This window comes from Lolium perenne, chromosome 1, assembly GCF_019359855.2.
Source record: "Lolium perenne isolate Kyuss_39 chromosome 1, Kyuss_2.0, whole genome shotgun sequence".
NCBI classification, from domain to species: domain Eukaryota; kingdom Viridiplantae; phylum Streptophyta; class Magnoliopsida; order Poales; family Poaceae; genus Lolium; species Lolium perenne.
Genome location: NC_067244.2, coordinates 209,900,745 through 209,920,583, shown reverse-complemented (window position 1 = coordinate 209,920,583; position 19,839 = coordinate 209,900,745). Strand labels below are relative to the sequence as shown.

Here is a 19,839-nt window from a genome sequence, read left to right as displayed (position 1 = left end):
ATGGTATGAATGTGTTATCACCAGGATTTGACCGAGTCAGAGGTGGGCCACGATTGAGATAGACTTGAAGATATACATGGAAGGAAGAACAAGAATTGGCCTTATACACGAAGTTGGGCTGAATTGCCCATGTATCTGTAATATAGTAGATCGCATCTTAGATTAAAAGTTAGAGTTTTACTCGTGCACGGTTAGGTGCACGTCCGAATTAGAAAGTCCCCTGGACTATAAATATGTATCTAGGGTTTATGGAATAAACAACAACTCACGTTCAACCCAAAACAAACCAATCTCGGCGCATCGCCAACTCCTTCGTCTCGAGGGTTTCTATCAGGTAAGCGACATGCTGCCTAGATCGCATCTTGCGATCTAGGCAGCACAAGCCCCACGTTGTTCATGCGTTGCTCGTACTGAAGCGTCTTTGATGGCGAGCAACGTAGTTATCATAGATGTGTTAGGGTTAGCATAGTTCTTCGTATAACATGCTTACGTAGTGCAACCCTTGCATGTCTAGCCGCCCTCACACCTATCTCAGGTGTGGGGGCGGCACCCCGCTTGATTTTTATTTAGTAGATCTGATCCATTACGATTGCTCCTTGTTCTGCAAGGATTAGTTTAATATCTGCAATAGTTAGGCCTTACAAAGGGGGGGAGGATCCAGCGGCACGTAGGGTGGCGTTCGCAAGTCCTAAACAGGATGTTCCGAGGATCAACTTCATGTTGGTTTTTAGGCCTTGTTTAGGATCGGCTTACGATCACCGTGCGTGGCCGCGAGGCCCAACCTGGAGTAGGATGATCCGATTATGCGGTGAAAACCCTAAATCGTCGTAGATCTCATTAGCTTTATCTTGATCAAGTAGGATCACCATATATTCGTGCACCCCGTACGAATCATGGGTGGATCGGCTCTTTGAGCCGATTCACAGGATAACCTGAGAGCCGATCGAGGCTCGTATTTAATGTTTACGTGTATGCCCTGCAGGAAACTAAGCGAGGCATCCCCATCACCTTCCTGACCAGGTATAGGTCAGGTGGCACGCCCTTGCACTTCGCATCGGACGTGTGACCAGAAGAGCATTGCGGGCCGTCGCTCGGAGGGGTCTCAGCCAGCCGCAGCTCTAGGCTCTTCCCGGCTCTACCGTGTTGACAATGCCCGCCGGTGGGTTTTGGCAGTCAACACATTCTCGCACGCCCGGTGGGACAATCGTCTACATCAACCACATCGCCATCTACATCCGAGATGGCGGACGGCACGCCGCCACCTACGAGGAGCTGCCCGACGAGCTCAAGAAGAGATACGACGAGATCAAGGTCACCCTCGAAGCCGACCTCATCGGCTCTTTCGCAGAACCCGTTCCCATGGCATCGATGGAAGGGATTCTCACCGCAAGGTGCACTCGATGGGATAGACCTCTCGCCCGTCGGAGGAACGCACTGTGGCCTCGCGGCAGAGATCAACTACTTGGTGGCTCACTCGCTACACCGCCACTCGAGAACTTGGTCAACGTGTTGGAGCGTGTCGCTGCGCGTGATCCAGGAGATCATGAGCCACCGCACTCGCCGTCAGACCAGCTCTCGGGACGCATCAAGGAGAGTTGCCACTCCAGCCCCGTCCACCGCTGCCATATGCGATGGCACCACCAGCAGAAGCGCCGGCTACACCGGCATTCGTCGTCTACAAGATCGGTGGTGACCCTAGTGACTACCGGGCTTGGCTGAGGCGCCTAAGGAGATCCCTCAAGGAGACGCGTGCACGTATGGGCCAGATTGTGGCAACTGGGCACTCTCAAACCAGGCCACAACATCAGGGACTCCGGCGAAGACAGGGGGAACGTCAGCGACAGAGCTTGAGAAGCAGACGTGGCTAACTAAGTACGCCACCCCGACGAAACTCCAGAGCCCAGCTCCTGCATTTGGCTCAGAGCTGGAAAAGCAAACATGGCTGGCTAAGTACGCCACCCCGGCGAATCTTCGTAGTGCAACTCCTGCAGCCGCGCAGCCGGGATCAGATCGCACCATACCGAGAGACCAGTTCGGCATGGTGCCGAAAAGAAGGGCAATCGGCTATTCCAAGCCGTACCCCGACGAGTACGAGATGATCCCGCTGCCACCTAAATATCGGCTCCCTGACTTCTCCAAATTCAGTGGATCAGATGGCTCCAGCTCCATCGAGCACGTCGGCCGATATTTGGCGCAACTAGGACCGGCTTCAGTGTCGGATCAGCTACGCGTGAGGCTCTTTTCACAGTCCCTCACGGGATCGGCTTTTGGATGGTACACCTCTTTGCCAGAACTCCATCCAGTCTTGGAAGCAATTGGAAGAACAATTCCATACGCAATACCATTCAGAAGCTTCCGAGTCTAGCATTGCCGATCTAGCACAACTACGTCAGAAGCGCGGAGAAACGGTGACAGAGTACATCCAGCGCTTCAGGAATCTCAGGAACCGATGTTATTCGGTTCGTATAACTGAAAGGGAAGCAGTCGAGTTGGCAGTAGCTGGCCTTGCAACACAGCTCAAGGACATGGCCTCCCAAGCAGATTATCCCTCGCTGGCGCACATGGTTCAGAAACTATCAGCATATGAACAGCGCCACCCGGACCTGTACCAAGACAAGTTCAAGAGTGCAGTAGTCCTGGTCGATGCGGAGGAAGACGAGGTTCCTGCGGGAGACCAAGAAGTAGCAGTGGCTGAGTGGACTCGGGGAGGAACCCCCGTGTCCTGCAAATGGGTAAAGCCACCAGGGCCGCCCAGGGGATTTGATTTTGACGTGACCAAGACTGAACAAATCTTCGACCTCCTGCTCAAGGAGAAACAGCTTGACGATTCCCGAAGGTCTCAAGTTCCCCACGGCGCAAGAGCTAAACGGAAAGCCGTACCGCAAATTCCACAACTCGCTCTCCCATGCCACCAACGACCGGCAGGTGTGGCGTCAGCACATCCAAGCGGCGATAGAGAAGGGGCGTTTAATTTTCAACCAGTACGCCATGAAGGTCGACACCCAACCCTTCCCCGCCGTTAACATGGTGGAAGTCACCTACCCTGAGGGTTGCCAGCCAGGTCCCTCGTTCAGTATCAACATGGTAGGACCTGGAAACCACTCTGGCAAAGATGGAGATGAGGGCAGCTGCTCTCATAGCAAGGACACAAAGGAGGCCGCTCCACGCGATCGGCTCCATCATGATGGCAAGCGCTATGTCACAGAGGGAGAGGTGAAGAACATAAGATATCAACGACCTCTCTCTGATCACCTCCTCAACAAATATGTGAGTCAGTATGACCAACGCCGACGGTCCAACTATGATGAAGGAGATCGTCTGGCTAGAGAAGCCAGAAGACATCATCGGCATGATCGCGATGAGGAGGAGTGCGAGCGCCGTGCCACGGACAGGTCAAGGGAGCAAGATGACAACGCCAGACACTGGGATTGCCCTTTCTTCAGATACTGCTGGGATTCAGGAATGAGCCGATTGCCCACAATCGGCAATTGCCCAGAATGCAACAAGAAGAAGAAGGAGGCAGCCAACGTGTCTGTGTTCGAGCGCTTAGGGCCTCTCCCGCCACAAAGCAAACGTGCTGAGTCACCTCGTTGGGCAGATCTTGAGGATTCCGAAGACGAGGGACTAGAAGAAGAAGAAGACAGGTACCACCGTCCAAGGTGGTGCCCTGACGGACTTAGCCGTTCACGTGCGCAGGGTTCAGCGGTTGCGCGGCCTGGAGGAAGCCGAAAGGTTATACCTGCATACGCTAAGGAAGGCACGGCCTGATCTGGCTGCAAAGGTTCAGCGAGCCCTGGATGAAGAGGGTCGTCCACGGAAAATGGAGTGGCGCCCCAAACAAAGGAGAGCCGATGATGAAACATCGGCTGGCACGAACATGGTGTTCATCCTCCCTTCAGAGTTCAGTGCTCCAGGGTTAGATGAGACATCCGTGGCACAACTTGACTGCGGCCCACGGCCGGTTATCTTTGAGAAGCCACGAGAAAAGAGCTACAGGCATCTGAAGGCCCTGTACTTGCGAGGATATATCGATGGGAGGCCTATAAATAAGATGCTGGTGGACACCGGAGCGGCAGTTAACATCATGCCGTACTCTATGCTACGTCGGCTGGGACGCTCTAGCTCGGATCTAATCAAGACCAACGTAACATTGAGCGATTTCAATGGCCAAGCGTCTGAGGCACAAGGAGTTCTGAACGTGGATCTGACCGTAGGAAGGAAAACTATCCCTACAACGTTCTTCATCGTCGATAGCACGAGCAGTTATGCCGTGTCTTCCGGGAAGAGATTGGATCCACGCCAATCGCCGTATTCCCTCCACGATGCACCAATGCATAATACAAGGATGGAGATGAGGTAGAGGTCGTCCAGGCCGATGACTCAGCCGAAATTTCAACGGCTGGCATGAACGCATGGGAAGCAGCAGGCCAAGAACCCCTCTCAGGCATCAACTTGGACGACTGCGAGCGCATCGATGTGACAAAGGGAAGGGTTAAGCTGGTTTTATCCACTGGCCTGACCATGTAGTTGAAGCGAAGCGATGTGCAACTTGGCGAGGCTGATCCTTGTGATCGGCCCCAAAGGTCTATGAAGGGACATTACAGAACCTTCAGTCAGCGCTCCAATCATTATGGAGGCCGATCCCAGCAATCGGCCAAAATTATCCTCACCACATGTTCTGCTTGTGTTCGCCCTTGACCCTATCAGGAGCCGACGTGCAGTGACTACAGAGCCGATATCTGCCATTCTTTGACAGCTTCGGCTCGGGGGGCACCTAAACATGGGAACAGATGCAGGGGTACATGTGTGCAATGAAATACTGGGGGCCGATAGGAGAAAATCGGCCGGTAAAAAAAAAATTTTTACAGCCGATGCAAGGGCATCGACTTTAGAATTGAGAAACAGCCGATGCGCAGCCATCGACTCTAGTGGAATTATGCGATGTTTATCGAGTCTCCACCAAATCCAGGCCAACGGTGGTGCCTTCTGTTGCTTCGAGGGAATAAAACAATGGGAATTTCTTCAGCGGCTTCGAGCCGATCCGGGTTTCTGAACCTTTTTGTCGAGGATTTCCAATCTCTGGGGCTAGTTCAGCCGGAACGGAAGATTATCGGCTGTCTGAGGAAGAAAGAGGATCGGCTTTGGCGCATTCTCTCTGACAGTCTCGCCTCGAGTAAGGCTCGGGGGGCAGCAGGCTCGAGTAGGGCTCGGGGGGCAGCAGGCCTGGTGGATGCTCTGTTTTACTCTGTTTAAAGAGCCGATGGGGATACCATCGGCTGCTCCTTCATTACAACCTCCTTCACAATGATGAGTACTGAAGAGGATTATTGTATTTGGTTGGAAAAGTTCAAAGGTTTCCCTGAAGATCCTGCATTTTCCACCAGATTTAGAAAATCATCAGTTGAAGAAGGGAAAGGTGAATTTCAAAGAACCGATGCGGTGCTATCGGTTCAATACGCATTGGCAAAGGGGACGAATCGGCAAGGTCAGTAGAAGAGGGAATCGGCTCAATTAAACTCAGAAGAAATCGGCAGAATCAAATTGGGGAAAAGTTCTTCATTGGTAGGCGAGATTTCTTACATAAAGAGCTAATTGCTCTCAAAAGGAAATACTAGGGGATACATTGCCCCATCTACTACTGCTGGCCCTATTCTAGAGGTCCTATCTACGGGCCATCACTGCCCTCGTCATCGCCGTCGTCGCCGCTGTCGGCGCTGCTCCCGGCGGGCTCGTCGTCGCTCCAATGGCCGCCGACCGGGCCCTCGTTGTCTTCATCTTCTTCGTCAGCGTCGTCCTTGTCACTGTCGAAGTCGCTAAGATTGCCCGGCCAAGGGCAGAACCGCTTGGCCAGCGGCTCGTCGGAGGAGCTGTCGTCGTTGTCGTCCTCCTCCTCTTCCTCCTCCTCCACCCCCTCGGAGGAGGTGAAGTCATCCCAGGGGAAGCGATCGTCATCGCTCCCCTCCTCCGATTCCCCGTTGGCGAGGAAGCGGAGGTCGCTCTCCCCGTCCGTCGAGGACTGATCATCCTCGGACCAGATGGAGAAGTCATGGTCTGACTCCTCCACGGCCGCAATGGCGCGGCGGATGTTCGCCGCGTGGACCTCTGCCGGGTTGTACTCCGGCGTCGGCTCACGGGATGTGGAGGACTGGCTGGAAGGATCCGATGGAGCAGAGGAGGAAGAAGACATGGTGGCAGGAGGGCTTTTGGAGTGCTAATGCGAAGGAGATGCAGAGGAGAACTGTTCGCAGCGGTTAAATAAAAGGGGATATAGTGGAAATTCAATGCCACAGCAGCTTCCGAGGAAGTGGTGCCTAAAGAAAAAAAAACTGCCAGTTCACGCGGAGAAGTTGAGAAGGCAGGGCATCATGATGAAGGATACTGCAACGGTTCTGCCACGACATGACCCGACAAAGGAAAACAGAGTGATTTTGGAATTACCAATTCCAAAACCAGGGGGGCATGTGTTATCACCAGGATTTGACCGAGTCAGAGGTGGGCCACGATTGAGATAGACTTGAAGATATACATGGAAGGAAGAACAAGAATTGGCCTTATACACGAAGTTGGGCTGAATTGCCCATGTATCTGTAATATAGTAGATCGCATCTTAGATTAAAAGTTAGAGTTTTACTCGTGCACGGTTAGGTGCACGTCCGAATTAGAAAGTCCCCTGGACTATAAATATGTATCTAGGGTTTATGGAATAAACAACAACTCACGTTCAACCCAAAACAAACCAATCTCGGCGCATCGCCAACTCCTTCGTCTCGAGGGTTTCTATCAGGTAAGCGACATGCTGCCTAGATCGCATCTTGCGATCTAGGCAGCACAAGCCCCACGTTGTTCATGCGTTGCTCGTACTGAAGCGTCTTTGATGGCGAGCAACGTAGTTATCATAGATGTGTTAGGGTTAGCATAGTTCTTCGTATAACATGCTTACGTAGTGCAACCCTTGCATGTCTAGCCGCCCTCACACCTATCTCAGGTGTGGGGGCGGCACCCCGCTTGATTTTTATTTAGTAGATCTGATCCGTTACGATTGCTCCTTGTTCTGCAAGGATTAGTTTAATATCTGCAATAGTTAGGCCTTACAAAGGGGGGGAGGATCCAGCGGCACGTAGGGTGGCGTTCGCAAGTCCTAAACAGGATGTTCCGAGGATCAACTTCATGTTGGTTTTTAGGCCTTGTTTAGGATCGGCTTACGATCACCGTGCGTGGCCGCGAGGCCCAACCTGGAGTAGGATGATCCGATTATGCGGTGAAAACCCTAAATCGTCGTAGATCTCATTAGCTTTATCTTGATCAAGCAGGATCACCATATATTCGTGCACCCCGTACGAATCATGGGTGGATCGGCTCTTTGAGCCGATTCACAGGATAACCTGAGAGCCGATCGAGGCTCGTATTTAATGTTTACGTGTATGCCCTGCAGGAAACTAAGCGAGGCATCCCCATCACCTTCCTGACCAGGTATAGGTCAGGTGGCACGCCCTTGCACTTCGCATCGGACGTGTGACCAGAAGAGCATTGCGGGCCGTCGCTCGGAGGGGTCTCAGCCAGCCGCAGCTCTAGGCTCTTCCCGGCTCTACCGTGTTGACAGTCGCTGCCCGCCGGTGGGTTTTGGCAGTCAACAGAATGTTGATTCTCCATGCCTTCTGGCTACACTCCTGGTAGGATTGGTCAAAGCGTGGTGTTTGGGATAGGAAATCTGGAAAATGTTGGCGACATAGTGGTAGTTTCTTGGCTATGGGAGACACGAGTATCAGAATTCCATCGCCACTCGCTAATTTGGGGATTGTCGGCAGAGATAAAAATTTCATATTAACAGTAACCGGATCGGAGGTGATAAGGGGATCGGGGAATATGGGAATAGGTGATAAGGGGATCGGGGAATATGGGAATTACCGAAATTTGGGGTGTGAGATCGCCTGCAGCAGTGGGGGCGGGATCCTTTTCTGCATTCAGGGTTGGGGAGGGTGTACCTGGCTGAACTTGCGCCTGATCTGCCACGGTTTGATGGTGTTTGATTCCCATGCCTTGGTTGAAGAAACCTGCAACTTTCGTTTGGAAGTAAGCCAGCGAATATCGCGGATTCACGGATTTCCTAACAATTTCCTTTGATCTCTCTCTCAGGAAATTTGGGATGAAATCTCCGGATTTGTGGATCTTGGGGCGAGATGTGTGGGTGGAAGGCGATTTGGGGTGCGGGTGATCGGAATCTTGGGCATAATCATTCACGGATTGGGTCGCATCGCTCTCTTCTGATCTCTCTAACGAGACCCACATATTTTTAATATCATCGCTTATAATAGCATCCAGGCACATAAAATTTCAGCGGATTCTACTTTTGCATACATTAAGTAGGAGTATGATAATGCAGCTTGGTTTAGTATGGTAGAGTAAAATGCATTACTAGTCCTCAAACTTACCAACAATGTCTAAAAGCATCCTTAAATACAAAAACTGCTATATTGCAGTCCTCGAAGTTGTTTTGGATGTCCACATGCGGTCCTGAATACGGTTAGCCACTATATTATGCTGATGTGGCGACAAGATGTGCATTTTTTTGTTCCGAGTATTACTTACAAACGCACTATCGTTTATTTAGTTAGATATGTATAGATTTACTTGCAGACACTAATAAGCATCATTAATTAATTGTTCTAGACCCGCATCATGGTCACGTCAGTGTAACATTGTGGCAAACCATAATCAGGACCGTGGGTGAACATCAAGAACAAGTTCGAGGACTACAACGATGAGGGCATCTCGTCGCCATGTCAGCATAATACAGTAGCTAACCGTACCCAGGACCATATATGAACATCCGACACAACTTCTAGGACTGCAATATAGCAGCTTCTGTGTTTAAGGATGCTTTTGGACATATACCATGCATTTTAGTCCATATGGTGTGTATAGGATTTTTTTTCCCGATTTCTCAACCATACGGATTTATTTTGGATGATAGTCTGGCTCCCGGTTAACGAATGCAGAAACCGTGCGAGTCAGGAGGTGCAGGCTGTGGCCGCCCACGTCTTCGTCCTTTCTCTCCACCTCGTCTCCATCGTCCTCACTGCCGTCCTGGTAGACCTGGAGGAGTGGCAGCTCCGCGGGTTTCAAAACTTGATAGACTGACGGCGCCGCAATTGCTACGAAGCAACAACTGAGAGAGGGATTCGACAGGAAGACATGTTTGATGTGGCCGCGCGGCTTCCTCTCGCGTCTTCTCCTCCGCGCGACCGCCGGCGCCACGGACCGCCACGCCTGCGCGCGCATCCACCCGCTCCTCCTCAAGTCCGGGCACGCCTCCGACACTCGCCTGGCCACCGCGCTCGCCGACGCCTACGCCAAGTCCGGCCTCGTCGCGCACGCGCGCAGGGTGTTCGACGAGACGCCGCACCGGGACCTCGTGCTCTGGAGCGTCATGATCTCCTGCTACTCCTCCCACGGCATGCTCAGCCACTCGTGGGCGCTCTTCGCCTCCATGCGGAGGAGCGCGGGCCTCTCTGGCGACGGCTTCACCTTCAGCGCCCTGCTCAGCGCCCGCGCTCCTCCGTCCTCATGCGGCCACCACCCGGGGCTCCTGGCGCATGGCCTTGTTGTCAGGCTGGGCCTCCACGTGGACCTTGTCGTCGCCACCGCGCTCCTAGACATGTACGCAAAGTGCGGCCGGGTCGCTGACGCTCGCCGGGTGTTTGATGCCATGCTGCTCAGGAACTCCGTCTCCTGGAATGCCATCATTGTCTGCTATGGCCAGCACGGTGGAGGCAAGGAAGCGCTGCAGCTTTTCGTTTCCATGCTCAGGAATGACGATGGGTGCTGCTGTCGGGCCGATGAGCTCACGCTTGCTAGTTTGCTTAGTTCCTGCGCCAACATGGCGGCTGCCTATGAGGCTACCCAGCTTCATGGGTATGCCCTCAAAAGGGGCTTACAGGGATATCTGCAAGTAGCCAATGCTCTGATCATGGCCTATGGTAAGAACGGATTTCTTCTACAAGCAAGACAGACATTTGCTGCCATCCCTAACCCAGACATAGTTTCATGGTCATCCATGGTTTCATCTTTCGCCTACCTCGGGTGTGCCAAGAGCGCTATCCATGTTTTTGACAGAATGCTCCATCAAGGCGTGCGACCTGATGGCATTGCGTTTCTTGGAGTTCTTTCTGCCTGCAGCCATGCTGGGCTCATTCAAGATGGCCTAAAATACTTTCTTGTAATGGCGAAAGATTACCAAATCGATCCATGTCCGCAACATCTTGCTTGTCTGGTTGATCTCCTAGGGAGGGCTGGCAGGGTTCAGGATGCCTACAACGTTTTACTCAACATGTCCTGCCAAACAAACACTTGCCTATTTGGGTAAACTCCAGATTTCACCAAAATAACCGGTTTCCTTGCACATTTGCCTATTTTCTACAAAGTAAAGTATAAAATAAGAACTTGTGCACTTTTGAAACTATTAATAGGTTAGTACCAATAAATACAATAAAGTTTCATAATAACAATAATTTTGACACAATAAATACAAAGTTCATGTCTGCTTTTTACATGCATCACCGGTCAATCGAAATGCAACGTCGACCATCGAGAATTATCAACTGCGTGGTGGTTTGTGAATGTTCTGGAAAATGGTAGTGGGATGGTCTGGTAGGTGGTGCTTGCATGGGTGGATCTGATGGCGAGGGAAACGTATCAGGCAATCCATTGCCCCATATCCTCTTCTTCCACACTTTTCGTTTGCAAAGTGTCAATCTCACATCTGCGACAAAGAGCACCACTAAAATGGCAAGATTGCAAAATCATGTTATGTGCTGATCACATTTGGTAGTGGCAAGAGAGATGCACGCCACTCTTATCTCAAAACCTGAAGTACAGCTCTATCAACTCGTTTTCCCCCTAGTTTCCCGAACATGCAAATTCTGGCCCAAAATAAAAAATCTTTATACTAAACTCTTAGACTTCTTTTAAACTTGATTGTATCATATAGTCTTAAGTGACGACAATTTTCTTTTACTTATATGGCATAGTTGACATTATAACAATGTTTTTGAACATTACTTATATTGTTATTAGTTTATACTAAACTCCAAAGTTTGTTTGTGAAAAAATTAAATTGTATGATGATTTAAAACTCCCCTTGTATTAAATTTCCACGGTTCCATAAATTATGTAGTATATACATATATATTTGTCCAAATGAATGTGTGTTGGTAGATATATATTTTCAATATATGTAAACATCATAATATAGATCTCCAAACGTACGCTTAAACAAATGTCTTAGCATCGGTGTAAGTATAATTATGGAAGCTTCTATAAACTCAAACGTTGGCAAATGTGTTTCACAAGTTGGGTTGAGTGGTAAGTTGACAATAATGTGTTGTGCTTAGTATTGAAATATCATCGCTTATAATAGCATCCAGGCACATAAAGTAGGAGATCTACCTTTTTTTCAAAATGGGGGTTACCCCGGCTTCTGCATCACGACGATGCACAAAGCCAGTAGGAGATCTTCCTGAACAACGAATGCACAAACCGTGCGAGGACAGGAGGTCCAGGCTGTGGTAGACTGTCGGGAGATCTTCAAAACTTCACTGACGGCGCCGCGCCGCGGTGCCCTCAGTCTAGACTGGGCTGGTGCCTTGGCAGGGCAATTGCTGAGAAGCAAGAACCGAGAGAGGGAATTCGACATGAAAACATGTCTGATGTGGCCGCGCGGCTTCCTCTCGCGTCTTCTCCTCCGCGCGACCGCCGGCGCCACGGACGGCCAGGCCTGCGCGCGCATCCACGCGCTCCTCGTCAAGTCCGGGCACGCCTCCGACACTCGCCTGGCCACCGCGCTCGCCGACGCCTACGCCAAGTCGGGCCTCGTCGCGCCCGCGCGCATGGTGTTCGACGAGACGCCGCGCCGGGACCTCGTGCTCTGGAGCGTCATGATCTCCTGCTACTCCTCCCACGGCATGCTCCAGCACTCATGGGCGCTCTTCGCCGCCATGCGGAGGAGCGCGGGCCTCTCTGGCGACGGCTTCACCTTCAGCGCCTTGCTGAGCGGCCGCGCTCTTTCATCTTCATGCAGCCACCACCACCCGGGGATCCTGGCGCATGGCCTTGTTCTCAGGCTGGGCCTCCACCTGGACCTTGTCGTCGCCACCGCGCTCCTCGACATGTACGCAAAGTGCGGCCGGGTCGCTGAAGCTCGCCGGGTGTTTGATGCCATGCTGCTCAGGAACTCCGTCTCTTGGAATGCCATGATTGTCTGCTACGGCCAGCATGGTGGAGGCAAGGAAGCGCTGCAGCTTTTCGTTTCCATGCTCAGGAATGATGATGGGTGCTGCTGTCGGGCCGATGAGCTAACGCTTGCCAGCTTGCTTAGCTCCTGTGCCAACATGGCGGCTGCCTATGAGGCTACCCAGCTTCATGCTTATGCCCTCAAAAGGGGCTTACAGGGATATCTGCAAGTAGCCAACGCTCTGATCATGGCCTATGGTAAGAATGGATTTCTTCTACAATCAACACAAACATTTGCTACCATCCGTAGCCCAGACATAGTTTCATGGTCATCCATGGTTTCATCTTTCGCCTACCTCGGGTGTGCCAAGAGCGCAATCCGTGTGTTTGAGACAATGCTCTGTCAAGGCGTGCGACCTGATGGCATTGCGTTTCTTGGAGTTCTTTCTGCCTGCAGCCATGCTGGGCTCATTCAAGATGGCCTAAAGTATTTTCTTGCAATGACGAAAGATTACCGAATCGATCCATGTCCACAGCATCTTGCTTGTCTGGTTGATCTCCTAGGGAGGGCTGGCAGGGTTCAGGATGCCTACAACGTTTTACTCAACATGTCCTGCCAAACAAACACTGATGTTATTGGAGCTTTCCTTGCTGCCTGCAAGACGCGAGGCAACATTCAGCTGGCAAAGTGGGCTGCTGACAGACTACTTGGTCTAGAACCAAATGAGTCGGCAAATTACCTGCTTATATCTAATGCTTATGCTGCTGCAGGAGCTTGGAGTGAGCTTGCAAAGGTAAGAAGTCATATGAGGAACATGTGTGGCAGCAAGGTTCCCGGCTGTAGCTGGATAGAAGTAGGTGGAAAGGTTCAGACATTTGTCTCCAATGATATTTCGCTTCAACAGTCAACAGAGATGCTACATATGATGGACATAATTGTTACATTCGTGAAAAAAGAGTTCAATGAAGATACTATTTCCAAAGAGTCAGATTTAGTATCAGAATGGTGTTGAGATCTTACCAAAATATATAGGGTTAACTGGCATGTGCATTATATGGTCTCAAACCTTTCTTGTGTGGCAATATAAACCATTCTCAGGTAAGTTGAAGATGTCTTTATTACATGGTAGTTACATCATTCAACCATATACTTAAACTGAATGTATTGCAAACATTTCCTTGAACAGGTTATCAAGGTTCGGAATCTCCAATTTTATCTCCATGCACTCCCAACCGGCAGAGGCATCTTGATCCTGATCCAGTCCTGAACTGGAAACTGCCTTCCCCTGCCACATCCAGAATCACTGGTTCTGCAACATGGATGGGGAGTGGTAGAACATCAATTGTCTATATCCAGTCTCTGAGCACCTCTCTCACTTTACACTCTCAGCTTGCCTTGGTACCATGAGGCGGCCCTGGCTCGATCATCTTTGCAGTAAGGGGTACTTCTGCTTTCTCCAGGGACTGCTCCACTGATAAAAACTATTTTGGCCAGTGGCTGAATCCTGATGAAATTACACATTCACACTTCAAGGTGCATCAGAAACAAGAGAGCTACACTGCAACTGAGATGGCCTCGAGGATGTATCTCACTGTGGCGAACTGGCAATAACCACTAGCTAGAGGGACTTGAAATTCCTCGCGCCAAAACTGAAGTACCTAGTCAGCAGCCTTACCAACATTGAAGGCATAACTATGGTACAAGAGAAAACTGATGACGACCTAAAGGAGGCAATAGCTATTAGCTTGATGTCATTTGAAGTTCCATTGACCAGTTCTCATCTATTCCAAGAAGAGGGAAATTTGAAAATTCATTGGCTCTAGCAATTCTGAAAGGCCGATGAAAGAAGACCGTGATGTCATTTTCTCCATTTACGGAGGAACATTCTTAAACGCATGTGAAGAAAATAAAATCTCCATTCCTGGAGCAGTTATTGTTAACTTCTGATATGATGTAATGATCTTGAATGTTGGATATTTGCATACAAAAAAAAGTAGAACTTCAATTAAAATGAGGCCTCGCATCTCTGCTTGTGAACTTGCTGGAATTTATTTTAAAATTCTGCTACTTAAGAATAGAGTTTGAGTTAGCTAGATTGGTTCCTTTGTTGCCTTTTCTAGGTCCGGCTACCTGGATAAGGGTGGTTGGTATGTTCTGTATAGAGCGTAGTGCAAAACATTCTTATCGATCCGTTGCAGGTTCAGATGTGGTCTGGCATGTAACAATAGGTTCTTTAGGACAGGAATAGATCTTGGTTTAGCTTGATCCTGCATATCTATTCCCCTTTTCCTCTTTGGGCTCAAGTGGCGTGGATTTGAGGGCAGTCTATTATGTCCTGAGCTGTTCTATGTAGAACAAGACATTCCTTATCTTCAACTGTTGCAGGTGCACAGTTAGTATGTGATACTACACTCAATAACAATTGTTCTCATTTTGTAGTTTCGATGATCTTATTCCTGTGGAATTAGCCAGTAGTTGCTGCTTGTAAATGACCAAAAAGGATATGAATGTTAGCTATCAGAAAGAGTTGAAAACGATTGGGAAATGACCAAATCAGCGAACTTCTAAAGCCATTTTTGGCAAGCATGAAGCATGTACCTCCTGTAGACAGAAGCAGCAGGCCATAAACTGCTACACTTCCGTAGCTGGGAATTCTTGCATTTCTCCCTTCCTGCAATAGTAGATGCTTGTTGCTGGAATGTAAGTTTGCACAAGTCCTTTCTTTCTTCTGCTGTTTCATTGCATCACATTGTTCAGGCAATCAGGCGTATTTATGGCATGTTTCTCTTTATTTAGGGGAATTGAAAGCTTATTCATTGCAAATGCTCTCTAGCAAGCTTGTCGACTGCAGCCTTAGCGCTTAGCTAAGCAATTGGCTTCGTAATATATGACAGGCGCCTGCTGAAGAGAAGCTTCCAGTTCAGGACTAATAGATGCTTCCGATTTGAACTGTAACATTTAGTGTTTGAGTGGGTCAGAAAAATGCGCACTAACAGAGCGCGTTGCTGCAATAATTGATGCTTGCTGGGGCAAAATGCAACATAAATCTGCATAAGCTCATGTTCTTTTTCTGCTGGACCACTGCAATAGGCAAATGCATGATTTGCTATCTATGCCGCAAAACCCACAAGCGCTAAAACCACAGCCTAAACAAACATGGCCTGAAACGGAAACCTGAAACTCCTGTGTTCTTGGCAGCAGTTTTGCAGTTCTAACTGGTACCTAAACTCCTGAAGATGCCTAAAGTTGTAATGACTTTATTTCGGTTTTTCTTCTCTTGAATTGTGATATCTAGTGTTCGAATGGGTGAGAAACATAAAAAGTACACACCTCAGTGTGGACTGATACCACAGGTAAGCTGAAGGTGGCGTTCCAACCATGCAATCCACATGATACGGAATGGGGCAGACAGGGACACATAACTGCAACCACACAAGGTTCAGACACTACAGCCCAGAGGCCACCTGTCTCCAGGAAAACTAAAACATCCTGGTACCGCTTGCTCGATGGTAGCCATAATGCCATATGATTAGACGCCGGTCGGTGTGAGGTTACGAGATACGCGTCTCATCTACAGCACAAGAAACGATCCCTCCATCAATTCCAACGGCACAAGTGTCGGGTGTCCATTCCAAGTGCTGCCCTAAACGAGATGTCACAGAGAATGTCACTTCGGACAAGCACAGCTAGCAACAGCCCAAGCCTGAAGGAGATGCAACGCATTTTCGGAGATGTTTCATGATTCATCTCATCTCAACAGGCGAGCTGAATGCTCAACTCCAAGATTCTCCGATGGACACGCGTATGTTGTGTTGAGCCTCCTAGTTACATCATGGTTGCCTTGTGTGAAAATTTTCCTCAAAAGAAATTTTATGTGACGTCTAGAAAGGCAACAAGGATGCGGTCTTATCTGATGGGGAACTCTTTCGTGTGGCATTTCCGCGCAGATCGATCGCCTGTGTTGATCTCCGGCACGCTGACAGTTTTGAGGTTGCGAGAAGGCGACAGGTATTTGAAATACCGTATTTCCAGCCGAGTGGTGCATAGTATAGTGGAATGTATCATGCTGGAATCAGTATCGGTTTCGTTCCTCCAGCCAATCGTGAATGATCTGGGTGCGGATTAGAAGATTGAGGCTCAACACACCGGGAAGTGGCACGTATGTAGGAGTTCACATGTATCATGTTGGGGCCAAGAAAAGGCTCACCAAAAAGAAAAAGGAAAAGGCTAGTGTACACCAATCACTAAGTTAACCGTCACCGATCCTTGTAATACTCGCTGATTATTTGTGCGTGGATGGGATTATAGGCTGAGCTAGTTGTGACGCATGTGAGTGTATGTCAACACCGGGCCATGGCCCCTCCTCCTTTGTTTAACCAGGCACGAAAACATAAAAGGAGGAAGATGAGAGGAAGCAAATCATTCCTTGCATTGTTGGACTAATTGGCCTACTAGATCAAGAACACCATTGACGCGGATAAATCCAGCTGAGGCGACGTGTTACTAAAATACGAAGCTTCGTAGGACGCGATCGAGCTGTGGACATGTGTGAATACCTGGGGTTTACGATTTCGTAACGTGTGGTAACGTACGTGTGCTATTTAAAATGAACTAATTAACCATAACATAATCTTGCATCGCAAAGACGGTGATCGAAGGCGGACACCACACAATAGACCTTGACAGACACCACGTACATGTGGCATTTTTATAAGGGATTTCTATTTTCGTGCCCTCAGGTCCTTAGTTGTACTCAGTTTTCCCCAGCTCCTTAGTTTTTCCTCAGTTTTCTCCAAGCCCTTGTTTGAAACCCGCAGAAGCAGCTCAGACGGTAGGATTTCCGTTTAGTTGACCGTTCTGTCACGTGTGGGGCCGCGTCGTGTGGGGCCGGTAGAAAGGGACCGCGTGGGACAGGACGAGACCGCGTTTGGTTGCGCACGTGAGCAGGAGCTAGGTTCTGTCTCTCTCGGCCCCAAATTGGCATTATTAAGAGCACATTTTTCCCCTCTTTTCTCTCTGTCCTTTTCACCAAATAAGTATCAAATCTAGAGAAGTTTGCATTTCTGTCTTTCTTCAATTATTTGTGCCTTTTGGCCCTCGTTGTTTGCCCAATATGGCAGCAAATCTAGTAGGGATCCAGGGTAATGTACGATAAATTCACAGTCATAGTAAATCGAGAAAACAAAGCAGGGCCAACAAAATATAGTAGAATAGGGATAGATAATAGGGATCCCTCCCTAGATAATAAGCTGCATACACAGCAGCCAACATAGTAACAGGTTCTAGGTTCTTCACAGCACCATCATACAAACAACATAACAACAAGGGATCTCTAACTAACAACAAAGGGATCCCAACAACAAAATGGGAGGCAGCAGCAACACACGTCCAGGACTCCGCCTACCCCATCTGGCTCTCCCTCCACTTGTTGCTGCTGCTCCCCTTGGGAGCCTTGGGCTTGAGCGAAGGCATGCGCCCGGCGGAGATCTCCACCCGCTGCATGCTGCGGAGGTGCATGCCGAGCGCCCTGTGCTTGGCGCGGAAGGAGTAGACGTTCACCGTCATGCCGACCTTGGGGAAGGTGTTGCTGATGTTCTCAGCATGCGTGACGAGGCAGTTGAAGTCCGTGCCGCCGAGTCTCCTAGTGCAAAAGGGGCACCTGTAGACACCCTTGGCGAAGTAGGAGATGTACTGGCCGACCTGCAGCCTCCGTAGCACCTGGCGAGTCTTGACGTCCTCCTCCTCGTCGTCGCTGCCGACGTCGCTGCCAGACATCTGATCCATATCAAACAGAAACTATGAGTGAATGAGTTGCAACGATGACGAACGTGCATGATAACAAAGTTAGGAAAAACAGAGTCTGCCTCAGTTAGAATGGGCACGATTATATATCTACAGGGAAGGTGTAAGCGAACCAAAGCTCATGCACAACAGATTTGTACACAGCAATGGTTCGCTGAACCCTCCCTGTAAAAATTTGTGCCCAACGATTCATCATAGGCAAAGAAACAGATTCCAGATCTGAACTTGAACACATTCCAGATTATTTGCAAAATTAAACGGTTGATATCTTTCGATTAGTGCATAAAATAACTGATTGAGATCCCATGATTACTTGCATAAATTAACTGATTGAGATCCAATTATTACTTACATAAATTAACCGAACGGCCGAACCCCAAATCTTAAAGGAAATCAAGAAGTGATCAAAACAAAATGGAATAAAATCGGCGCAAATATTAGCCCAATGCTCATCCATCTACAGATCCATCTACACCAGCAAAAATAGGGTTCAAAAAGGAATGGGGAACAAAAAAGGAAGCAAACCGTAGTTACCTCGCTCCATGGGTCCTCCAGGAAGGTGTCGTAGGGGTTCGGCGGCGGGACGTACGGCACCGGCTCATAGGGGTCATATCCCGGCGGGATCTGACCGCCACCGGCGGCAGCAGCCTCCGATGCACCGGCGGAGGCGGCGGCGACGTCCGTTGAGGGGACGGCGTCGAAGAGGGAGGTGTCGCGCTTGGAGCCGACGGGGCCGTGGACGATGGGATTGGCATTCTCCTTGTCCATCTCGCCGGCAGAGGAGAGGGAGAGGGAGAGGGTTTTTTGCTTTGGAGAAGATGATGGGACGTGAGAGAGGCGTCGTTGCGTGGGCGAGTGAGAGTGACAGAGATAGTGGGAGGAGGCGTCTATAAAGGCGAGGGGTGGTTAATGCGACCCGCATCCTACGCGTCCACCGCTGCACGTCTGCACGTCTTGGACTTCTGCAATGCGACACGCGTCCACGATTGCACGTCTTCGACTTCTGCACCGCGACCCGCGTCTACGCGTCAACAATTGCACGTCTTCCATTTCTGCACCGCAACACGCATCCTCGAGTCTAACCCTGGAAATTTAGATATACTCAGATATAACCTCGAGTCATATACTAGCATTTTTTGTGTGCTCAGTTTTCCCCTTGAGTGCTAATACTGGCTAGTGCAATATGCTCAGTTTTACCCTCAAGTGGCTGGTCAACAGACAGTCAACAAATGGGATTAACTAGTTAAATGAGTCATTTAATGTGCAAAAATTCAAAAATAGTGGCACATACTCATGGAGTCTTTACCACAAATTTCCAGTTCTCAAAACATAGATAAGTCATAGATAAATCAAGTTTTACCACAAATTGCCACTTCTCAAAGGCCTTCTCAAATCACCTAGTAGCTATGAAGGTGCATGGTTTTCCACAATAAGCCCTTCCCAAAACAGCTTTCCCCAAAACATACTTTGTCTAAATGAGGCCACAATTCTCACACTCATGTATATTTGTATTGCAAATAGTTTGAGGTAGGCCAAGATGGGTTTCATTGTACAAAACACACATTTTCCATTTTTTAAATCTCATATTTGAATCCCTTAGTCTGTTTATTACACAGGTGCCCTTGGTTTCTTGATACTACTCAGTTTTGCCCTCTCCCTCCACAAATTCTCGCAGACGTGCAACATTGCCCTGATTGGTCTAGCCCATGTCACGCGGATCGTGCCCGCCGATCGTTGATCGTATGATCTAACGGGCAGGATAACCCCTCTCTCTCTCTGTCGGCGGTTACCTTCCACTCTCTAAGTAT

The 19,839-nt window shown here is 49.4% G+C and overlaps 2 protein-coding genes across 2 annotated transcripts; both read left to right on the top strand.

The window, feature by feature from the left end:
* Positions 1-8,976: 8,976 nt before the first annotated feature.
* On the top strand, positions 8,977-10,363 carry LOC127336939 (pentatricopeptide repeat-containing protein At2g46050, mitochondrial-like). The gene has a single exon (XM_071824421.1). The coding sequence runs from the start codon at positions 9,200-9,202 to the stop codon at positions 10,361-10,363; it is 1,164 nt and encodes a 387-aa protein (XP_071680522.1). The 5' UTR covers positions 8,977-9,199.
* A 1,227-nt stretch (positions 10,364-11,590) lies between these two features.
* LOC127322676 (pentatricopeptide repeat-containing protein At2g46050, mitochondrial-like) lies at positions 11,591-14,240 on the top strand. Its single transcript, XM_071823076.1, has 2 exons — positions 11,591-13,327; positions 13,416-14,240. The coding sequence occupies exon 1, from the start codon at positions 11,691-11,693 to the stop codon at positions 13,239-13,241; it is 1,551 nt and encodes a 516-aa protein (XP_071679177.1). The 5' UTR covers positions 11,591-11,690; the 3' UTR covers positions 13,242-13,327; positions 13,416-14,240.
* Positions 14,241-19,839: the final 5,599 nt, after the last annotated feature.